Here is a 19,825-nt window from a genome sequence, read left to right as displayed (position 1 = left end):
CAGGTTGGGTCTGTGAGCCAGGTTTGGTCCAGATCCGTCACTGGTGGGGTTCAGAGGGCTCACGGGATACAGGGGAACTATAACTCCCGGAGATAAAGGTCGGTCACCCCCTAAATCCACCAGTGTTCCCAGTTGGCCAGGTTGGGTCTGTGAGCCAGGTTTGGTCCAGATCCGTCACTGGTGGGGTTCAAGGTTCTCTGAACACGGGTGAACTGGAACTCCTGGGTGTCAAGGTCAGGCTGCAGATTTGGCCAAGTGAGCTCTGGGTGCCTCGTTGTGGAGACTCAGGCTGGAGGGCCGAGGGAGGGAGGGAGGGGGCGGGGGGAGGTGCAGTCCCTTCAGGCCCCGGGCCTTCTTCCCTCAGGGGCGCCCGCCCGCCTTCCTTCCTTCCCTCCCTCGGGAGGAGACCAGGCCACGCAGGAGGCCCCGGGAGGGAGGTCTGTCTGGATGGCTGTGCGTCTCTCTCTCTCTCTCTCCTCACCATCCTGGAACAAGGCCTTGGGCTGGCTCCCCTCCCCTCCCCCCCCTCATTCCACTCACCCGCGCGAGGCTCCCGAGGAACACGCGAAGAGTTGGCGCCTCTCCCTCGGCTGGGCCCAACCGGAAGCGCCCCCTCACTTCCGTCCGCTGTCTGTCTCCAAGGGAACGAGGCGGGGCCACCTGCCATGACGTCACCTTGGAAGCCTACTTCCGCCCGGCGCTGTCATGGAGGCGGAGGCAGGCGCCCAAAGAGAGGCGGGGCTTGGCCTTAAAGGAGCAGGACTGCGGAAAGGGGGCAGTTTCTCCAGAAGAGCCTGGGGGTCCCTGCTGCAGGTGAGGGAGGAAGGGAGGGAGGGAGGGCTGGCCCTGCTTGTGGGTGCCAGAGAAGCCCGAGGGGGGCAGGGACTTGGCCAGGGTTGGGGGGAACCTCAGAGAGGGATGCTACTACTCTCTGATGGGCAATGCTTAAGAAACCCTCATAGAAACAAATGGCATCATTCGGTTGCGATGAGTTTTCCGGCTGCCTGCCCATGTTCCAGAAGCATTCTCTCCTGACGTTTCGCCCACATCTATGGAAAGCATCCTCAGAAGTGGTGAGGTCTTTTGGAAACAGTAGAGTCTCACTTATCCAAGCTAAATGGGCTGGCAGAAGCTTGGATAAGCAAATATCTTGGATAATAAGGAGGGATTAAGGAAGACCCTATTAAACATCAAATTAGGTTATGATTTTACAAATTAAGCACCAAAACATCATGTTTTACAACAAAATTGACAGAAAAAGTAGTTCAATACGCAGTAATGTTATTTTGTAATTACTGTATTTATGAATTTAGCACCAAAATATCACGATATATTGAAAACGTTGACTACAAAAATGGCTTGGATAATCCAGAGGCTTGGATAAGTGAGACTCTACTGTATTAGGAGAAACCTTGACCCTTTACCCATTACAATATGATTATATATTATTATATGTATATACAGTATTCTATATGATTAGCATAGCACAATATTAGTATTAGGGGGAAACCTTGACCTTTACCCATTACAATATGATTATATATTATTATCTGTATATACAGTATTTTATCTGATTAGCATAGCACAATATTAGTATTAGGGGGAAACCTTGACCCTTTACCCATTACAATATTATTATGTATTATTATCTGTATATACAGTCTATTATCTAATTAGCATAGCACAATATTAGTATTAGGGGGAAACCTTGACCCTTTACCCATTACAATATTATTATGTATTATTATATGTATATACAGTCTATTATATTATTAGCATAGCACAATATTAGTATTAGGGGGAAACCTTGACCCTTTACCCATTACAATATTATTATGTATTATTATATGTATATACAGTCTATTATATTATTAGCATAGCACAATATTAGTATTAGGGGGAAACCTTGACCCTTTACCCATTACAATATTATTATGTACTAGCTGTGCCCGGCCACGCGTTGCTGTGGCGAAGTCTGGTGGTATGGGAAATAAAGTATTGAGGAATTGGTGGTAGTTAAGGTCAAGGGTAAAGGTTTTCCCCAGACATTAAGTCCAGTCGTGTCTGACTCTGGAGGTTGGTGCTCATCTCCATTTCTAAGCCGAAGAGCCGGCGTTGTCCGCAGACTCCTCCAAGGTCATGTGGGATGACTACATGGAGCGGCGTTACCTTCCCGCCGGAGCAGTACCTATTGATGCACTCACATTTGCATGTTTTCAAACTTCTGGGTTGGCAGAAGCTGGGGCTAACAGTGGGGGCTCTCTCCGCTCCCCCAATTCAAACCTGTGGCCTTTCGGTCCAGAAGTTCAGCAGCTCAGCGCTTTAACACGCTGCGCCATCAGGGGATATTATTTCCTAAAGGTTGTGAATATACAATATTTCTGATTGGTTGTTGTATAATATGATGTTTTGTTGCTTAATTTGTATAACGATTACCTAATTTGATGTTTAATTGGCTTTTCCTGAATCCCTTCTTATTATCCAACATATTCACTTATCCTGCCGGCCTGTTTACGTTGGATAAGTGAGACTCTACTGTATATTTCTAATCTTAAATTATCTGCTTAGAACTGGATTATATGAGGCTCCTTCTTCACAGCTGTATAAAATGCACACTGAAGTGGATTATATGGTAGTGTGGAGTCAAGATAATCCAGTGCAAAGCAGATAATATAAGATTATAAATGGGTTATATAGCTGTGTGGAAGGGCCCTGAGTCTACACTGCCATATAATCCAGTGAAAATTAGATAATCTGTGGAAGAAGTCTAAGTGAGGCCTAAATCTGCCTGTCCCCTAACTGAAATCTGGCTGTCCCTTGGTTGCTAGGCAACCAAGTGGGCAGAGATTAGCCCTCTAAACTGGCAGCAATTGGATAAAAAAAATTATTGCTCTCCCTCTAATTAGGACTTTATTTTTCTTTTCTTTTTGTTGTATCAACCTTGAGGCGTGGATGATGGGTTGTGTTGTCAAATTTTGAGGTTGGGGGGCGTGTACTTTTGTTGTTTTGTGAATTGCTGTGATGCCATCACTCTTTTATATATATAGATTATTATCTGTATATATTATCTGATTAGCATAGCACAATATTAGTATTAGGGGGAAACCTTGACCCTTTGCCCATTACAATATTATTATGTATTATTATCTGTCTATCCAGTCTATGATCTTTTTACCTCAGCGCCCTTCCTTCCTTCCTTCCTTCCTTCCTTCCTTCCTTCTCTCACCCGGATGAGGCCTCGGCCTTCCCAACGGTCCCTCAGCCACTCACGTGACCCCGCCCACGGCTTTGGGTGTAGAGAGAGGAGGAAACTCCCAATCCTATCAGAACTAGACTTCGGGTTCTAAAGCGACACATTAAGAAGCAGGGAAACCTCGTCTAGCGGAGGCCGGAGGAGGCTGCTTCCCCCGACAGGACCCGCCAAACCAGAGGCGCGTCCCGCTCCTTCCTCCCGTCCCCGCTTCAGCCTGGCGCTTCCTGGAGCGGAGGCCGATCCCCATGGGCGGGTCCCGGGAATGGCCGTTAATGGCAGAAGGGGGAGATTCTGCCCGGAGACTGATGACGTCAAGGAGAAAGGCGAATTCCCATTGGTGGATTCTGGGCGTTGGGAAGAAAAGAAAGGAGGAGCGTCTCTCTCTGTCTGTGTCGGGCTCCGTTCAACGGCCGCGAAGCCCCGCCCCTCTATGGGCATCCTGCCCGCGGCTGCCATGTTAGGTCCGGGCGGAAGTCCACCGAGGAAGGGAGGCCTCTTCCTAGAGGGGCTCAGGACGAGAGGTCACTTCCGGAGGAGGAGGGACAGAGGAGGCCTTTCGGAGAGAGAGCGGGAGAGAGGAAGGAGGCGGAGGAGGAGGAGGAAGGGGTGAGTGTGCGTTGGGGGGGGGGGTCCCCGAGTTTGCTCCTGTGTGAGTGTGGGCGCGGAGGGCTATGTCCCCCCCTCCCCCCGCCTCGGTCTGTCTGTCTGTCTGTCTGTCCCGGGGAGGCTGCGGCCTGCTCTGCCCTCCGGCCCGTGCCTGCGCCCCTGCGCATGCGCCTTCCTCCTCTCACGCCTTCCCTGAGGATGGCTCCTGTGGCGGGGAGACTCAGGGCGCCCAGTCCAGAGCAGACCCCAGGGTGCCCTGCGCTGTTAATCCCAATTCTGTGGCAGAGAGGAAGGGCCCCAGGCAGGCAGGCAGGCAGGCACCCCGCAGCCCCCCTCCCTTCCCCTTGGACTTGTTTATATTTATTTATACTCATTGATTGATTGATTGATTGGCAGTGGTGAGCAACAAAAGATCGCCAAACGTTCAGTGCCTGAGAAATAGAACAAATACCATTCAAATAATACACAGTCACATACATCGGGATATACTTCTAAAACCACTCCAAGTAACAGGTGAGGAATTTAGATATACAGAATAACATAATTGGGACACATTTCTGTCGTGACTCCAGTAATAAATAATAATAATAATAATAATAATAATAATACTTTATTTTTATAACCCGCCTTCATCTAGTAGGAGTCAGAAGTAATGAACACAATTAAGACATATCCTTCAGTAAGCAATGGACAAAGGTCACTCTCCATGAGCTGGTTCAGCATTTACAACAAATTCCCAAAAGGCCTTAACTTCTGTGCTGCGTTCCCTCCGCTGCCTTCTCGGATCCCTGATCTGCCCGGAGAGACTGGGATCCCTTTGAAGAGCCGGATCTCCCTCTGCCGTTCTTTTCCCTCTTCTGTGCTGCGTCTCCCCTCCGGCCTCTTCGGCTCCATCGTCCAGCCTTAGGACACAGGGATCCCCTTGGAAGAGCTAGATGTTCCTGTCCTGCCTCTTGACTTGAACCTGGAGGCCCCGGTGTCAGCGGTGGCCAGGAGAGCATTCTTTGCACAATTCAAGCTTACGCGCCAACTGCGCCGGTTCCTTGGGAAGCCAGATCTGGCCACGGTGGTCCATGCCTTAGTTACATCCCGCTTGGATGACTGTAATGCGCTCTACATGGGGCAGCCTCTGAATAATAATAATCTTTATTCTTATATCCCGCCCCATCTCCCTGGAGGGACCGGGGCGGCTCACATGGGGACCAAGCGCAAAATTCAGCATAAAATACAACAGCAAAAAGAATGCTCTGAAACTTCAGTTGGTTCAAAAAGGTGAATCCAGGTTGCTAACCAGGGCTGGATGCAGGGAGCGTACTCCCCCCCCCCCTTGCAGCAGCTCCATTGGCTACCAGGCTGTTTGCTGACCGCATCCCCTTGCATGAACCTGCCCAGGCCCTGAGATCCCTTCAGGAGAGGCCCTTCCTTCCTTCTCTCGGTCCCTCCTCCATCTCAAGCTTAATTGGTGGGAACAAGAGAGAGCGCCTTCCTTCTTGGTGGAAAATGCCCCTCAACTCTGGAACTCCTTCTCCTGGGAAGTCAGAATGGCCCCCTCTCTGTTGTCCTTCTGACGGCAGGATGAAACTTCTTCATCCAGGCAGGCTTTTGAAGGTGAAGGTTGTGAAGATCAAGTCAGGGGCTGCTGTGGTTTTTAATTTTGAATGTTTTTGATGGATATTAACTGAATTTTTTAGTGCTGTTTCTGTTTAATTATGTTTTATATATTTGTATATTTTAAATTATATACTAATGCTTTTATTTCAAGACACTTTGAGTTCCCTTTGGGAAGATACAGCGGGGTATAACAACAACAACAACACAGCTGTAAGCAGTTTTGGTTCTTGGTCAATGGACTGAGCAATTCAAGTCCAACATTTATCCCATCCATCTCTCCATTAAATTGATCTAGTCATTTTCCCAACCTCTTTCGGGCCGATGAGTTAGAAACCCAGAGCTCAGTGATAAATTCTCCTGAATTGACCGACTGGCCCCCTGTTTCAGTAGGGAAGTTGCAGACCTGGTCGTTGGTCTAAAAATAGAAAAGCGGATGGATCAGATTTAATTATCCCAGAGATTTTGAAATCGGATTCCCCCCCCCCCCCCCTTTTGCGGCAGTCTTCACCATCATTAACAACACGGGCATCCTACGAAACAGTTGGCAATTTGCCATTATAGTTCCAATCTACAAAAAGGGTGACCCTCCCGATTCTTCCAATTACCGGCCAGTTAGCCTTCTATTGGTAATTTGAAAGCTTTGTGCAAAATTCCTATTAATAAAGTTGCAAACCTGGCTGGACTGGAACAAAATAATCAGCCCTGAGCAAACTGGATTCTGTAAGGATAAATCAGCCTTGGATCACTGCTTAGTACTTTCTCAAATACTCTACTGTTTGCTGCATTGCTCCCAGTTTTTAATCTCTGTTATCCTGACATCCATTGCTTAAACTATTTATTTATTTATTTATTTATTTACATCACTTTTACCCCGCCTTTCTCTCCGAGGGGACTCAAAGCGGCTTACAGTAAATAGGCAAAAATTCAATGCCTAAAAACAATGTAAAAACAACAGTTCATATAAAACGATATACAAAACAACAGTTCATATAAAACAGATACCATTACAAAATAAAATCACATTATATAAAATTTTAAGTATGTCCAAGATTAAAATCCATTCATCCAGAATCCTACTAAAAAGAAACCCTCAAAAGTTGATCTATCTTTTATATTATTGTCCATTATTTTCAAACCTAATAATCCTGTCTTTCTGAATCATCTTCTTGTATTTGATCTTAGTTTAATTGCTTGTCTTTTCTTTTCAGCATTTATACCTCGCCCTTCTCGCCCTGAAGGGGACTCAAAGCAGCTTTACAGAACACACACACATGGCAAACACTCAGTGCCTGATTATACAATCAACAAGGACAGACAACACAGACAGAGGTAAAGACAGTTTTTTCCCATCTTATTTCCGGCATCTTAGAGGCTGTGCTCGACGCTGGTCATGGGGAGGGGGGGTTTCTGTTGCTCCATCTTCTATGTCGAGGAGCTTCCTCCCGATCGATGTCCTTAAGGGCGCTTTTATTACCTCTCCACTGAAAGCGCTACCTATTTATCTACTCACATTTTGGCATTCAACCTGCTAGGTGGACAGGTGAGCTGGGGCTAACAATGGGTGCTCACCCCGACCTGGGCTCAAACTCCCGACCTTTCGATCAGCATGTTTTTTCTCCAGCACACAGCGGTTTACCCTGCTGTGCTAAGCCTGTTTCTCTGTATCAGTTAGATATTCCTGTTCTGATGCGATAGCTTAACAGTGTAAATCATTATAATCAAATACTTTCTGGTAGAGAGTCATTATTTTTTTTTTTTAGTTGCTGTGAGTCTATCAGCCTGTCTGGCCATGTTCCAGAAGCTTTCTCTCCTGCCGTTTTGCCCACATTTATGGCAGGCATCCTGAGAGGTGTGAGGTATGTTGGAAACTAGGCTAGTGAGGTTTATATATCTGGGAGGTCCAGGGTGGGAGAAAGAACTCTTGTCTGTTGGAGGCAGGTGTGGATGTTGTAATTTGATTAGCATTTGATGGCCCTTTAGCCTCAATGCCTGGTTTCTCCCAGTCTGGGAAAATACTTTGTTCGGAGGTGTTAGCTGTCCCTGATTGTCAGAAGAGAAAGCTTCTGGAACATGGCCATACAGCCCGAAAGACTCACAGCCACCCAGTGATTCCGGCCATGAAAGCCTTCAACCATATATGATTTTTTTTGTTTCATTTCCTTCTTTGAATAGTCTTTGATTCCAAGGGGCTCTTGAGGGAAGGTAGTCCAGTTGGGAAAGTCAGTCGGGGTCGGCAGTATCGCTGAAAACAGCTGCAGGGATTATGTGTGTGCACTTCCTGACTTCTTTCTTCCCCTCAATGGGCCCGGGCTGTGGCGCAGGCTGGAGAGCAGCTGCAATGTATCACTCTGACCAGGAGGTCATGAGTTCGAGGCCCGCTCGGAGCCTGTGTTTGTCTTGTCTTTGTTCTATGTTAAAGGCATTGAATGTTTGCCTATATGTGTAATGTGATCCGCCCTGAGTCCCCTTCGGGGTGAGAAGGGCAGAGTATAAATGCTGTAAATAAATTAAATAAATAAATAATGGCGATCCATCTCGGGAGATACAATCCTCCAGGGAACTCACATAAGATCACGGCTTCCCCTATCAACACCGCCATTGCAAAGTTTGCAAAGGTCTGCACTTCTCCTTGGCTTAGTTCAGTGCAGCCAGGTGAACTCCTGCCCTTATTTTGAGCCCATTGGAGGCACTAATCTTGCTACTGACTACAGACAGAGCCTTTCTTCATTTCGTCTGCCGCTATTCCTAAACCGGAAGTTCAAGTTGATGTATTTGAATATTTATTGTTTCTGATTAGACAACCATACATCAAGACTGTTTGCCAAATTAGATGCTCTGAGGAAGGCCAGCTAACTTCTAGAATTGGTGCTACAAGCAGGGCTGCATCCTGGCAAAGTACATTTTCATTACCTTTTTCATTATGTAATTGCGCAAGGGAGGGAGCTTCCAGGGCTCCTTTCTTCCTCATTTTTAGACTTACTTACTTACTTACTTACTTAGGCGATCCCTCGTCGTTCGAGGACGATAGTCTTCCAACCTTGGTATCTTGGGCGTGTGTTCTTAGGCGACTGAAGAGACCGATTCTTGACCCGCATATTCTCCCGCAGTGAGGACATTGGTTTCCAGGTGGAAGGCGGTCCCAGTCGGGGTTAGCTTGACGCTCCTTCCTCTTGGCACGTTTCTCCCTTAAGCCCTCCGTTCGTGCCTCTTCGAACTCCGCAGCACTGCTGGTCACAGCTGACCTCCAATTGGAGCGCTCAAGGGCCAGGGCTTCCCAGTTCTCAGTGTCTATGCCACAGTTTTTAAGGTTGGCTTTGAGCCCATCTTTAAATCTCTTTTCCTGCCCACCAACATTACGTTTCCCATTCTTGAGTTCGGAGTAGAGGAGCTGCTTTGGGAGACGGTGATCGGGCATTCGGACAACGTGGCATTCAGTCCAGCGGAGTTGATGGCGTAGGAGCATCGCTTCAATGCTGGTGGTCTTTGCTTCCTCAAGCACGCTGACATTTGTCCGCCTGTCTTCCCAAGAGATTTGCAGGATTTTCCTGAGGCAACGCTGATGGAAACGCTCCAGGAGTTTGGTGTGACGTCTGTACACAGTCCACGTTTCGCAGGCATAGAGCAGGGTTGGGAGGACAATGGCTTTATAAACAAGCACCTTGGTCTCTCTACGGATGTCCCGGTCATCAAACACTCTCTGCTTCATACGGAAAAATGCTGCACTCGCAGAGCTCAGGCAGTGTTGTATTTCAGTGTCGATGTTGACTTTTGTGGAGAGGTGGCTACCAAGGTAGCGGAAATGGTCAACGTTTTCTAATGTTACACCGTTAAGCTGTATTCCTGGCTTTGCAGAGGGATTAGCTGGAGCCTGTTGGAAGAGCACTTTGGTTTTCTCGATGTTCAGTGAGAGGCCGAGCTTCTCGTATGCTTCTGCGAAGGTGTTTAGAGTGGCTTGTAGGTCTTCTTCTGAATGCGCACAGACTACGTTGTCATCAGCATATTGGAGTTCTATAACAGATTTTGTAGTGACCTTGGTTTTGGCTCTCAGTCTGCTGAGGGTAAATAGCTTGCCATCTGTCCGATAGATGATTTCCACTCCGGTGGGAAGCTTCCCATCAACAAGGTGAAGTATTATAGCGATGAAGATGGAAAATAATGTGGGGGCAATAACACATCCCTGCTTGACACCTGATTCCACCTTAAATGGGTCACTTTGGGAGCCGTTGCTGTCCAAGACTGTTGCCATCATGTCATCATGGAGGAGCCGCAGGATGTTCACAAATTTGTCAGGGCACCCGATTTTTTGGAGGATGGTCCAGAGAGCGCTGCGATTCACTGTGTCGAATGCCTTTGCAAGGTCAATGAATGCCATGTACAGAGGTTGGTTTTGTTCCCTGCATTTTTCTTGGAGCTGTCGAGCAGTGAAGATCATGTCCACTGTTCCTCTGGAGGGACGCAAGCCATTCTGGGATTCTGGGAGGGTGTCTTCTGAGACAGGGAGAAGGCGGTTTGCAAGGATTCTTGCAAGGATTTTCCCGGCCGAGGTTAGAAGGGAGATACCACGATAGTTCCCGCAGTCTGTTCTGTCCCCTTTCTTGAAAAGGGTGATGATGGTGGCATCCTTGAAGTCAGCTGGGATTTTTTCGGTCATCCACACCTTTTTAATGAGCTGGTGGAGTTGTTGTATCAGCTCAGGTCCACCCTCTTTGAAGATTTCAGCAGGAATCCCATCAGGTCCGCTGGCTTTGTTGTTTTTTTGTTGGCTGATGGCATTGCTGACTTCTTCCAAACTAGGCAGTGCTGCAAGCTCATCCCTGGTTTGTTGTTGCGGGATTTGTGAGAGGGTCTCTTCGGCCACATTGGAGCTGCGATTCAGCAGGTTCTGGTAGTGCTCTTTCCAACGTAGTGCAATTGATGTTTTGTCCTTCAGAATTTTGGTTCCATCTGATGAGCGTAGGGGCTGTATGCCATGGTTTCTTGGTCCGTAAATGATCTTTGTGGCTTTGAAAAATCCCTGAGCGTCATGGGTATCTGCAAGGTGTTGGATTTCTTCAGCCTTCTTTGTCCACCAGATGTTCTTGAGTTCTGTTTCAGAAAATTGCATTGGATAGACCACATCAGCTCTAGATTATTAAATACCGTTTTCTGTGGGTGAGCAGATGGCACCCACGAGCAGGGCCAGCCCTCGCTCCCTGTTGTTCCCTGCCAGGCCTGGCCTTCCTCCCCAGCAGCAGGGACCCCCAGGCCGGGAGAGGGGAGGGCTCTCTTCCGGAGGAACAGCCTTGTGCGTCTCCCTCCCTCTCCTTCCCGCGGTCCTGCTCCTTTAAGGCCAAGCCCCGCCTCTCTTTGGGCGCCTGCCTCCGCCCGCCATGATAGCGCAGGGCGGAAGTAGGGCTCCGGGGTGACGTCATGGCCAGGCGCCCCGCCCCGTTCCCTTGGAGACAGGCAGGCAGAGGGAAGGGGGGGGCTCCGCGGGCGGAAGTGGGAGGGCGCTTCCGGTTGGGCCCAGCCGAGGGAGAGGCGCCAGCCCTTCGCGGGTGAGTGGAATGAGGGGGGGGAGGGGGGGTCGTAAGAAGGCCTTGTTCCAGGATGGTGAGGAGAGGGAGAGACACGTGTGCACACCCGTCTAGACACACATCCACTCCCCGGAGGCCTTGGAGAGGGAGAGGCGCCAGGCCTTCCGCTGTGCCCAGGGCTCGGGACCCGCCTCAGAGCCCCTCCCGGGAGGCCTTGGGGTCCGAGGAAGGGAGGGAGGGAGGAGGGCGCCCCTGAGGGAAGAAGGCCCGGCCCTGAGCAGATGCCTCCCCCCCCCCCACGGCAGTGGCACCCAAAGGGGTGAGAACAAAAATACTACTGAGGAAGAAGTAAATACAAGCAGGTAGGTCGGTAGGTGGGTGTGTCAAGGAGCCTCAGGGCATTTGGATGAGGCTGGTCACACGCTTTGGTTTCAAATGCGCTCTTTCCTTCCAAACTGCCCTTGAGGGAGGCCAGCTGCCCTGGGAGGGAGGCTTCCCTTCTCCCCTCCCTCCCTCCCTCCCTCCCTCCCTTCCTGCCCGGTTGGTGCTTTGGATCCGATGTGTGTCACGTGTCTTGTTCCTGTGTGAAACTGACCTACGGAACATTCTCTCTAACATTAATCATGACTCTCTCTAATAATAAGAGCCTGAAGCAACCTCTGGTCCCCCAACACAGGAGCAGCAACGTGGGACCCACAACCCCTTGCAGGGCAGGCTAAGAAGGGCCTTTTCTCTTCTTTCTTTATCTCATTCTGTAGTCCTCACCAAGGGCTTGCCAAGGCAGGGGGGTGAACTGGCAGGAGAAAGCCCCTCCTCCGCCCATTGGCCTCCCTTCCTTTCCTTTCCTCTTCCTTGTTAGACTGACACATCACAAGGACACCCTGCTTTTTCTCAGCACATGACAAGTCCCTGAATCCCCCACATTCTTCTCCTGTGAGCATGGAGAGAGACAAGATATCTGCTAATTTTCCTATCTGGTTATGTACGGTAGCTTTTTGAATAAAGTCCTGTGTAACTTTTCAAGCTTGACTCTGCTGCCTGAATTGCGGAAGCATCATCTCTCCACTGCTGGCCCTAGGAGCTCCTGATCTGCGGAACTGCTGTTGTTGCTGCTTCCCCCTTTTTGACTGCTTTTTCCCTTTTTGGAAATGGCCCCAGACCCATAACCCGGACGCTTCCCTGAGCAGAGGAGAGAGGCCCCAGGGAGGGAGTGGCGGAGGCCCTGCAGAAGAAGCTCCAGGCCGGAGCGGAGGAGGAGGAGGAGGACCAGCAGGTGCAGGAAGGTGAGGTGGGCTTGGGAGTGGAATGGGTATGTTTAGCTTTGAGGGAAAGACAGGCCGAGGGGACGGGAGAGCCAATATGTGGAAGGATGTCTCATTGAGGAGAAAAGGGCAAGTATTTCCTACTTCTCTGGAGACTGAAATACAAAGCCATTGATTCGCATTGTGGGAAAGATGCTTCCACCTAAACATTAGGAACCATTTCCTGCTGGTAACGGCTGTTCAGCCGTGGAAGCCTTGTCCCTTCTCAGGAGCCTCCCTTCCCAAGCCCTGGCCTTCCACCTCTTGGGGACTCCATGTCCCAGAATCCCTGATCTTGGGTCAAGGCAGCTGAGACTTCTGGGTGTTGAAGTCCCAAGAAATCCCAGAGGAATAGAGTTTGGGAATCCCTGCTCCAGAGAGCGGAGGGAATAATGATAATAATAGTAATAGTAATAACTATTTCTGACCCTCCCTCTATCCCCGAAGGGAATGGCTCTCTTGGACTACAATGCCCAGAAACCCTACAAAACGTCCTGGCATGAGGGTTGGAGGAACCTGGGAGTTGTATTCCAAGACAAATATCTCACAAGTCCTTGAGGAAGAGGAGGGGGAGGGGGAGGCGGCAGCCTTGGCCTAGGACTGAGACACGAGGAATCCCCGAAGTCAGAGGGTTGGAAGGGACCCCAAGGGCCACCCAGCCGCACCCCCTTCTGCCGGGCAGGGAAACACAACCCAAGCCCTCCCGACAGATGGCCGTCCAGCCTCTGACTAAATCCTCCAAAGAAGGAGCTCCCTCCAGACTCTGAGGCAGAGAGTTCCCCTGCTGAACAGCTCTTCTTCTTACCCTCAGGAAGTCCTTCCTTGTGTTTAGGGGGAATCCCTTTTCCTGCCGTTTGACCTCCTGTCTCCGTTGTCCCTTAGTCTCCAGAGCAGCAGAAAGGAAGCCTTTCCCCCTCCTCTTCCTCCCCAATGGGACATCTTTTTGGATATTGAAACATGCCTGCAGTAAAATCTGGATGACTGACAGAGCTTGGAGGACTCTCCTCAAAAATAAAACTTGACAAGCAGACATAGTCACATAGTGTAAATGTACACAGAATAAACACTTCAAACAACTCAGACCTTATTAAGTGGTCAGATGGTGCCCAACAACTAACAGGCTGAGATCAATTCCAGTATCTAGACAGGATTTAATATATCTAGACAATGATACATATCGAGTCGTATTAGTCTTCCTCCTCTCAGTAGGTCAGAGTGCATAGATGTGTTTTTAGTTTGTAGGCAAGGAGGGAGGGGGCAGTTTTTAATTCTTTTGGGAGGGATTTCCAGAGGAGGGGAGGAGCACGGAGAAGGCCCCCTCTCTCGTTCCCACCAGCCATGCTTGAGTTGGGAGTGGGACCGAGAGCACGGCCTCCTCCGCTGATCTCAGTGCTCGAGTCGGTTTGTAAACGAAGGTGCGGCTCTGCAAATAGTCTGCATCTCTGTTTACAAACCGGTTCGAGCACTGTGATCCTAAACTCAACAAGCTCTATGAGGTATGACGAGCCAGCTGAGAGCCCGAGTCTCTTCTGGTGTGGGAGAATCAGCCATCTACAAAGATGTTGCCAAGGGGAAGCCGAGTATTTGATGAACCAACATAGTATATTATTTGAGAACACAGAAATGTTGGATTACTCTGACAACTACCATGTCAGACTACACAGAGCAGTCATTGAAATCCACAAGCTTGTAGACAATTTCAACAGAAAGGAGAAAACCATGAAATTGAACACAATCTGGCTACCCGTATCAAAAAAGACTCTAAAATCAGGACAGTAAATAAAAATCAACACTCCAAAAATGAGAATTACAGGCATGAAACAATCCGGGCCAGCTAAGAAAGGATTCCCCCAGGCAGAAAGCAGGCAGGCTTTGAAAATGAAATTCAGTGTCAATCAAGGTGGCCAGCTGCAACATTCACACTTGCCTCAGGCAGACAAGAGTTCTTTCTCCCACCCTTGACATTACACAGATATATTAACCCCACGTGCCTAGTTTCCAACAGACCTCACAACCTGGAACATGGCCATACAGCCTGGAAAACTCACAGCAACAAAGTTATCAGACCTCCATTATGAAAACGGGTGCCTTTTGGGAGATTGGAATGGAGTGATTTCACCAAAGAAAGACAAACTCTCGGGGAGGAGATGCAAAGAATATACTGTATATACTCAAGTGTAAGCCTCTCCTCCTTTCCCATGCAGCGCACGCCTTCCTCTCCTCCTCTCTCGCCGCAGTGCGTGCCTTCCTCTCCTCGGCGCTCGTCTTTCCCACTTTTCTTTATTCATATACACACTGCATTTCCCCCAAAATGTATAGTTAAAATACATTTAAAATACAAAATGTATAGTTAAAATAGTTAAACTATGGTGATTATTGGAAGGATATGTAAGCACATTCACATTGAAGAAGGTTAGAATAATAATTGGACAGTCTTAAATCTTAAATTACAGTTGTATGTAAATATTCAAAAACATTTAACCTACTGATGCCTCAATTAATCTAATTTTATTGTTATCTATTTTTATTTTGAAATGTACCAATACCTGCTGCATCTCCCACCCCCGTCTTATACTCGAGTCAATAGTTTTTCCCAGTTTTTTGTGTTAAATTAGGTGCCTCGGCTTTTACTCGAGTATTTACGGTACACATTTTTCAGAAAGACAAAAGGCTTTCTCTAGAATTGATAAGATATGGATCTCTGCCAAACTCACAACCTATGTTCAAAAGACAGAAATCCTACCCAAAACTATCTCAGATCATAATCCATTGACTTTAGTAATTAAAAAGAAAGTAAAACACTTAGATGGCAGCTGAATGAATCACGACTGCAAAAGGAGGACGCAATTGAGAATTTGAAAGAAAAACTGAAAGAATATTTGGAACTTAATTTAAATCAAGTTACAGATATTCAAACAGTATGGGATGCCAGTATAGTTTATATTAGAGGATACTTTATAAAATGCAATACTGAAATGAGAAAGAATACACAGAAACATTTGCAGGTAATTTCAGATGATATTAAAAAAAGAAGAGGAGTTAAAGAAAAATCCTTTGAATTCAAACATTCTAACTCAGATAAAACTCCTACAAAAGCAATTATCATGTTACTAGTTAATGAATTGGAAACTAAAATAAAGAATGCAAAAAAATTACTTTGAATCACCTAACAAACTAGGGAAATGGTTAGCATATACATTGAGGAAAGAAAGGCCAAAAAATGTAATTGTCAATTCTTTATTTATGTATTTATTTATTTATGACATTTTATACCGCCTTTCTCTACCCTGAAGGGGACTTACTGTTAAGATACAACATGAGGATAAAATATTAATGAATGATATCAATATTCAACAGGCTTTAAAACATTATTACATTAATTTATATAAGGGTGACCACATATCTCTACAAGACATTGAGAATAATTTAATTGTGCAAAAGACACCAAAAATAAATGTTCACAGTTCACAGCCTGTTATGCCTTCAGCTTTGCTGCATTGTTGGATTTTAATTTGTAGGGTTGAATTTTATTTTGTGCAGAGAACCTTTGCGCACCGTTCCCTTTGGACCTGAGGAGGGATTGTTTGTTGTTGGGCAAGTGTTAAAGCATTTCTCACCAGGCAATGGGCACCTTCCCTCTTCCCTTGGGTTTGTTACAGCACGAGACTTGTTCTTCATGTTCCATGAGATCTTTCTCTGTTCAACTCCTGAAGAGACTTTCCCCTCATTTGTCTGCAGGTAACTTCTGAAAAAGTTCTTCGAAGAACACGGCGTGAGAGCTTTGCCCGAGGAGTGCTCTAAGTCTAAAGTGACTTCAAGATACACAGCAATGACAACAAGAAAAAATAATTAGTAGAAAAATATATTTCAAGTTACAAACCTATGCAGTTAACAGGAAGAAATAAGATTGTGCTGAAAAAAGAGAGGCTTGGAAAAGCGAGCAGAAGGCTACAGCAATACAAAGATTGTGCTATTCAGGAGGTTATGTCTGTGAACCCCTGGCGTAATATTTGAATTATAAATATAAAAGAATGGCAAGTCCTCTACCTCCCTATCCTAGATCACAAACACAGGAGAAGTTACATCAGTGTGTGGAATGTGGAAAACAATTTGATAGGAAAGGTTCTCTTACTAGACATGAACGGACCCACACAGGGGAGAAGCCATATAAATGCATGGAATGTGGGAAGAGCTTCAGTCACAGTGATAAACTACGTTCCCATCAAAGGACCCACACGGGGGAGAAGCCCTATAAATGCATGGAATGTGGAAAGAGCTTCAGTCAGAGTAGCAGTCTGCGTATCCATCAAGGGGCCCACACAGGGGTGAAACCATATAAATGCATGGAATGTGGAGAATACTTCAGTCACAGTACCCGTCTGCTTATCCATCAAAGGAAGCACACAGGGGAGAAGCCCTTTAAATGCATGGAATGTGGAGAAAGCTTCAGTCACAGTACCAATCTACGTTCTCATCAAAGGACTCACACAGGGGAGAAGCCTTATAAATGCATAGAATGTGGAGAAAGCTTCTGTTGGAGTGGCAGCCTACGTTCCCATCAAAGGAAGCACACAGGGGAGAAGCCATATAAATGCATGGAATGTGGAGAAAGCTTCCATTGGAGTGTCAGCCTACGTTCCCATCAAAGGAAGCACACAGGGGAGAAGCCTTACAAATGCATGGAATGTGAGAAGAGCTTCAGTCGCAGGGACAGCCTACGTTCCCATCAAAGGACCCACACAGGGGAGAAGACACATAAATGCTTAGAATGTGGAGAAAGCTTCAGTCGCAGTGGCAGTCTACGTTCCCATCAAAGGAAGCACACAGGGGAGAAGCCACATAAATGCATGGAATGTGGGAAGAGCTTCAGTCAGAGTGGCAATCTACGTTCCCATCAAAGGACCCACACAGGGGAGAAGCCATATAAATGCATGGAATGTGGGAAGAGCTTCAGTCACAGTGATAAACTACGTTCCCATCGAAGGACCCACACGGGGGAGAAGCCATATAAATGCATGGAATGTGGGAAGAGCTTCAGTCACAGTGATAAACTACGTTCCCATCAAAGGACCCACACGGGGGAGAAGCCCTATAAATGCTTGGAATGTGGGAAGAGCTTCAGTCAGAGTGGCAGTCTACGTTTACATCAAAGGACCCACACAGGGGAGAAGCCACATAAATGCTTGGAATGTGGGAAGAGCTTCAGTCGGAGTGGCAGTCTACGTTTACATCAAAGGACCCACACAGGGGAGAAGCCACATAAATGCTTGGAATGTGGGAAGAGCTTCAGTCGGAGTGACATATTACGTTCCCATCAAAGGACCCACACAGGGGAGAAGCCATATAAATGCATGGAATGTGGGAAGAGCTTCAGTCACAGTGATAAACTACGGTCCCATCAAAGGACCCACACGGGGGAGAAGCCCTATAAATGCATGGAATGTGGAGAAAGCTTCTTTCAGCGAAGCAGGCTATGTTCCCATAAAATGACCCACATGGGGGAGAAGCCTTATAAATGCATGGAATGTGGAGAAAGCTTCCGTCGGAGTGACAGTCTACATTCCCATCAAAAGACTCACAGGGGAGAAGCCATATGAATGCATGGAGTGTGGAGAAGGCTTCAGTCAGAGTGACCATCTGCATTTCCATCAAAGGACCCACACAAGGGAGAAGCCATACAAATGTACCCAATGTGAAAAGTGCTTTAGAGAAAGTTCAGCATACAGTAGACATCACAGAACTCATGTTCCTCTAGAGGAGACGGGCCTTTGAGTTTCCGAGCTCTCTCTAAAAAAGCATTGCAAGGAAAGAGGAAGGCCAGCACCTTGCTCTCTCTCCCCCAGAACTGCAGTTTGTGTGGCCTTGGCTGACGACTACTGGGAGCAGGTGTCACTCAGAGGGGCTCTTTTCTCAGCATTGCAGCAAGCTTGGAAGGGGTTCACCTAACCTCCTCCCCAAGGAGACCCATCGCAGGCTTCTAGGATGATCTGTGAATGTTTGCTGAAATGAGCAGCAGCTGAGATCTCGGGATAAAAGGTTCTGAAAAAGAATAGCTCTTTGGTTGCAGATAACGTCATATCTTCATACTCCTGTCTCATGTCTTGGCTCTGCTTCATTCAACGGCATTGAATGTTTGCTGTGCATGTGTATTGTGTGGACTGTGATCCGCCCTGAGCCCCTTTGGAGAGATAGAGCGGAATATGAATAAAGTGTTGTTATTATTATTATTATTATTTTGGGCTCTAGCTCTGTACCTGTAACCCTTTTCTGGACTTTGTTGTATACTGAATATTTGACTCTAAATTCTGGACTGACGTTCTGGTTTCGTTTATGGACTGGACTTTGTTTGTATCCCTGACTTGCTGGCTTGATTTTGGGACTCTAAATTCGGTTTGTACTCTTGATATTTGATGAACTCTGCGTAATGAACTCTTGGCATATGACCATTGGTCTGTAACCTTGGGTCTTGTTTATTTTTGCTCCTGACCTGGATCTACAGTACTCGACGTGTCTGCATTAACTGGACTCTTGACCTGCACTTGTGTTCATTGTTCCTTCGACTGTGTGGCTCCAATTGCATTATTTTTAGCCCAGTGGTTTCCAACTAGGGATCACTTGACCAGGGACCACTCTCCAAAATTAATACCAAAAGGGTTACAACTCAGTTTTTGGTCAACTTTAGATTCGGTTTGGTTATTTGGGGTGCTGATTCAGAAAATGGCATTGGACAGACCACATCAGCTCTAGTTCCTGATACAGAACACATGCCACCCAGTAGTCGCCATCTGCTCGCCCACAGAAAACCATATTCAATAAACCTCGGCACTATAAGAGGGTTTTGCGAGACTACTCGCTCTCATTGCAATGGTGTAGTAATGGTGAGGCCATGGACCCTATTTAAGCTCTTCCGGACCATTGGTGGCCCACGGACCACAGGTTGGCAACCACTGTTTTAGCCGGACCAAAGACTTCAGTCTTCCTGTAAGTTAATATGGTCTTGGCTTATCTTTGTTTAATAAACCTCAGAGTTTATACTAGGAGAGCCCTGGAACACGAGACCATCACTCTACATGTGCATTTATCGTTGCTTACAGTGAATCATTTTTGGTATTTGGGACTGTTTAATCCCCACCTTTGGCAAAGGGTCCATTAGGATACACAACATATCTCCCTAACAGCAGGGAATGGAAGGCAAAGAATGATGACAACGACTGATGTACATTCATGAATCAGTTCAGATGGACACATTAACTAAATTGATGAAGTATAGAGTATAGAACAGTATTGAAAGGAAATCGAGTAAACAGATAATCATATAGTGAGTGAGAGGTTTCTAGACTATGGTTTGGGGTCCATTAATTTTGTTCTTATTGTGCAAGGTGTGTGTCCTTGTTCCCTTTATATTTGTTAAGTAGTCATTAAAAAAAAAGGTACCAAAGTTATAATTTGTGTAAAAAAATAAAATGCCAAAATTGTAATTTGTGTAAACAGGCTTTGATTTGTTTTTCTTTTTCTGTGTTTGAATAAAATGTTTTTTT

At 46.9% G+C, this 19,825-nt stretch overlaps 1 protein-coding gene and 1 long non-coding RNA gene across 5 annotated transcripts in view; one reads left to right on the top strand and one right to left on the bottom strand.

Annotated features, from left to right (window-relative positions):
* Positions 1-3,633, bottom strand: part of LOC134292303 (zinc finger protein 709-like) — a 12,022-nt gene extending 8,389 nt beyond the window's left edge. The window contains exon 1 of one of the 2 annotated variants that reach the window (XM_062967094.1): positions 3,374-3,633. In XM_062967094.1, coding sequence (XP_062823164.1) covers positions 3,374-3,500 — 127 coding nt within the window. In that variant the 5' untranslated portion in view covers positions 3,501-3,633. Of the gene's footprint in view, positions 1-540; positions 3,335-3,373 lie in introns of those variants that run through there. The other variant, XM_062967092.1, reaches the window with a different exon arrangement.
* Positions 3,598-19,825, top strand: LOC103280828 (zinc finger protein 709). Of its 3 annotated transcripts, none has more exons than XR_010001765.1 (4): positions 3,598-3,859; positions 6,679-6,799; positions 12,145-12,269; positions 16,026-19,825. It is a non-coding gene; the product is annotated as a zinc finger protein 709 (long non-coding RNA). The 3 variants fall into 3 exon arrangements; XR_010001767.1 differs by lacking the exon at positions 3,598-3,859 and adding an exon at positions 4,143-4,372; XR_010001766.1 differs by lacking the exon at positions 12,145-12,269.

Source organism: Anolis carolinensis, unplaced genomic scaffold (assembly GCF_035594765.1).
Source record: "Anolis carolinensis isolate JA03-04 unplaced genomic scaffold, rAnoCar3.1.pri scaffold_112, whole genome shotgun sequence".
Taxonomy (NCBI): Eukaryota; Metazoa; Chordata; class Lepidosauria; order Squamata; family Dactyloidae; genus Anolis; species Anolis carolinensis.
The sequence above is the reverse complement of the archived record's forward strand: the minus strand, read 5'-3'. Positions and strand labels throughout refer to the sequence as shown.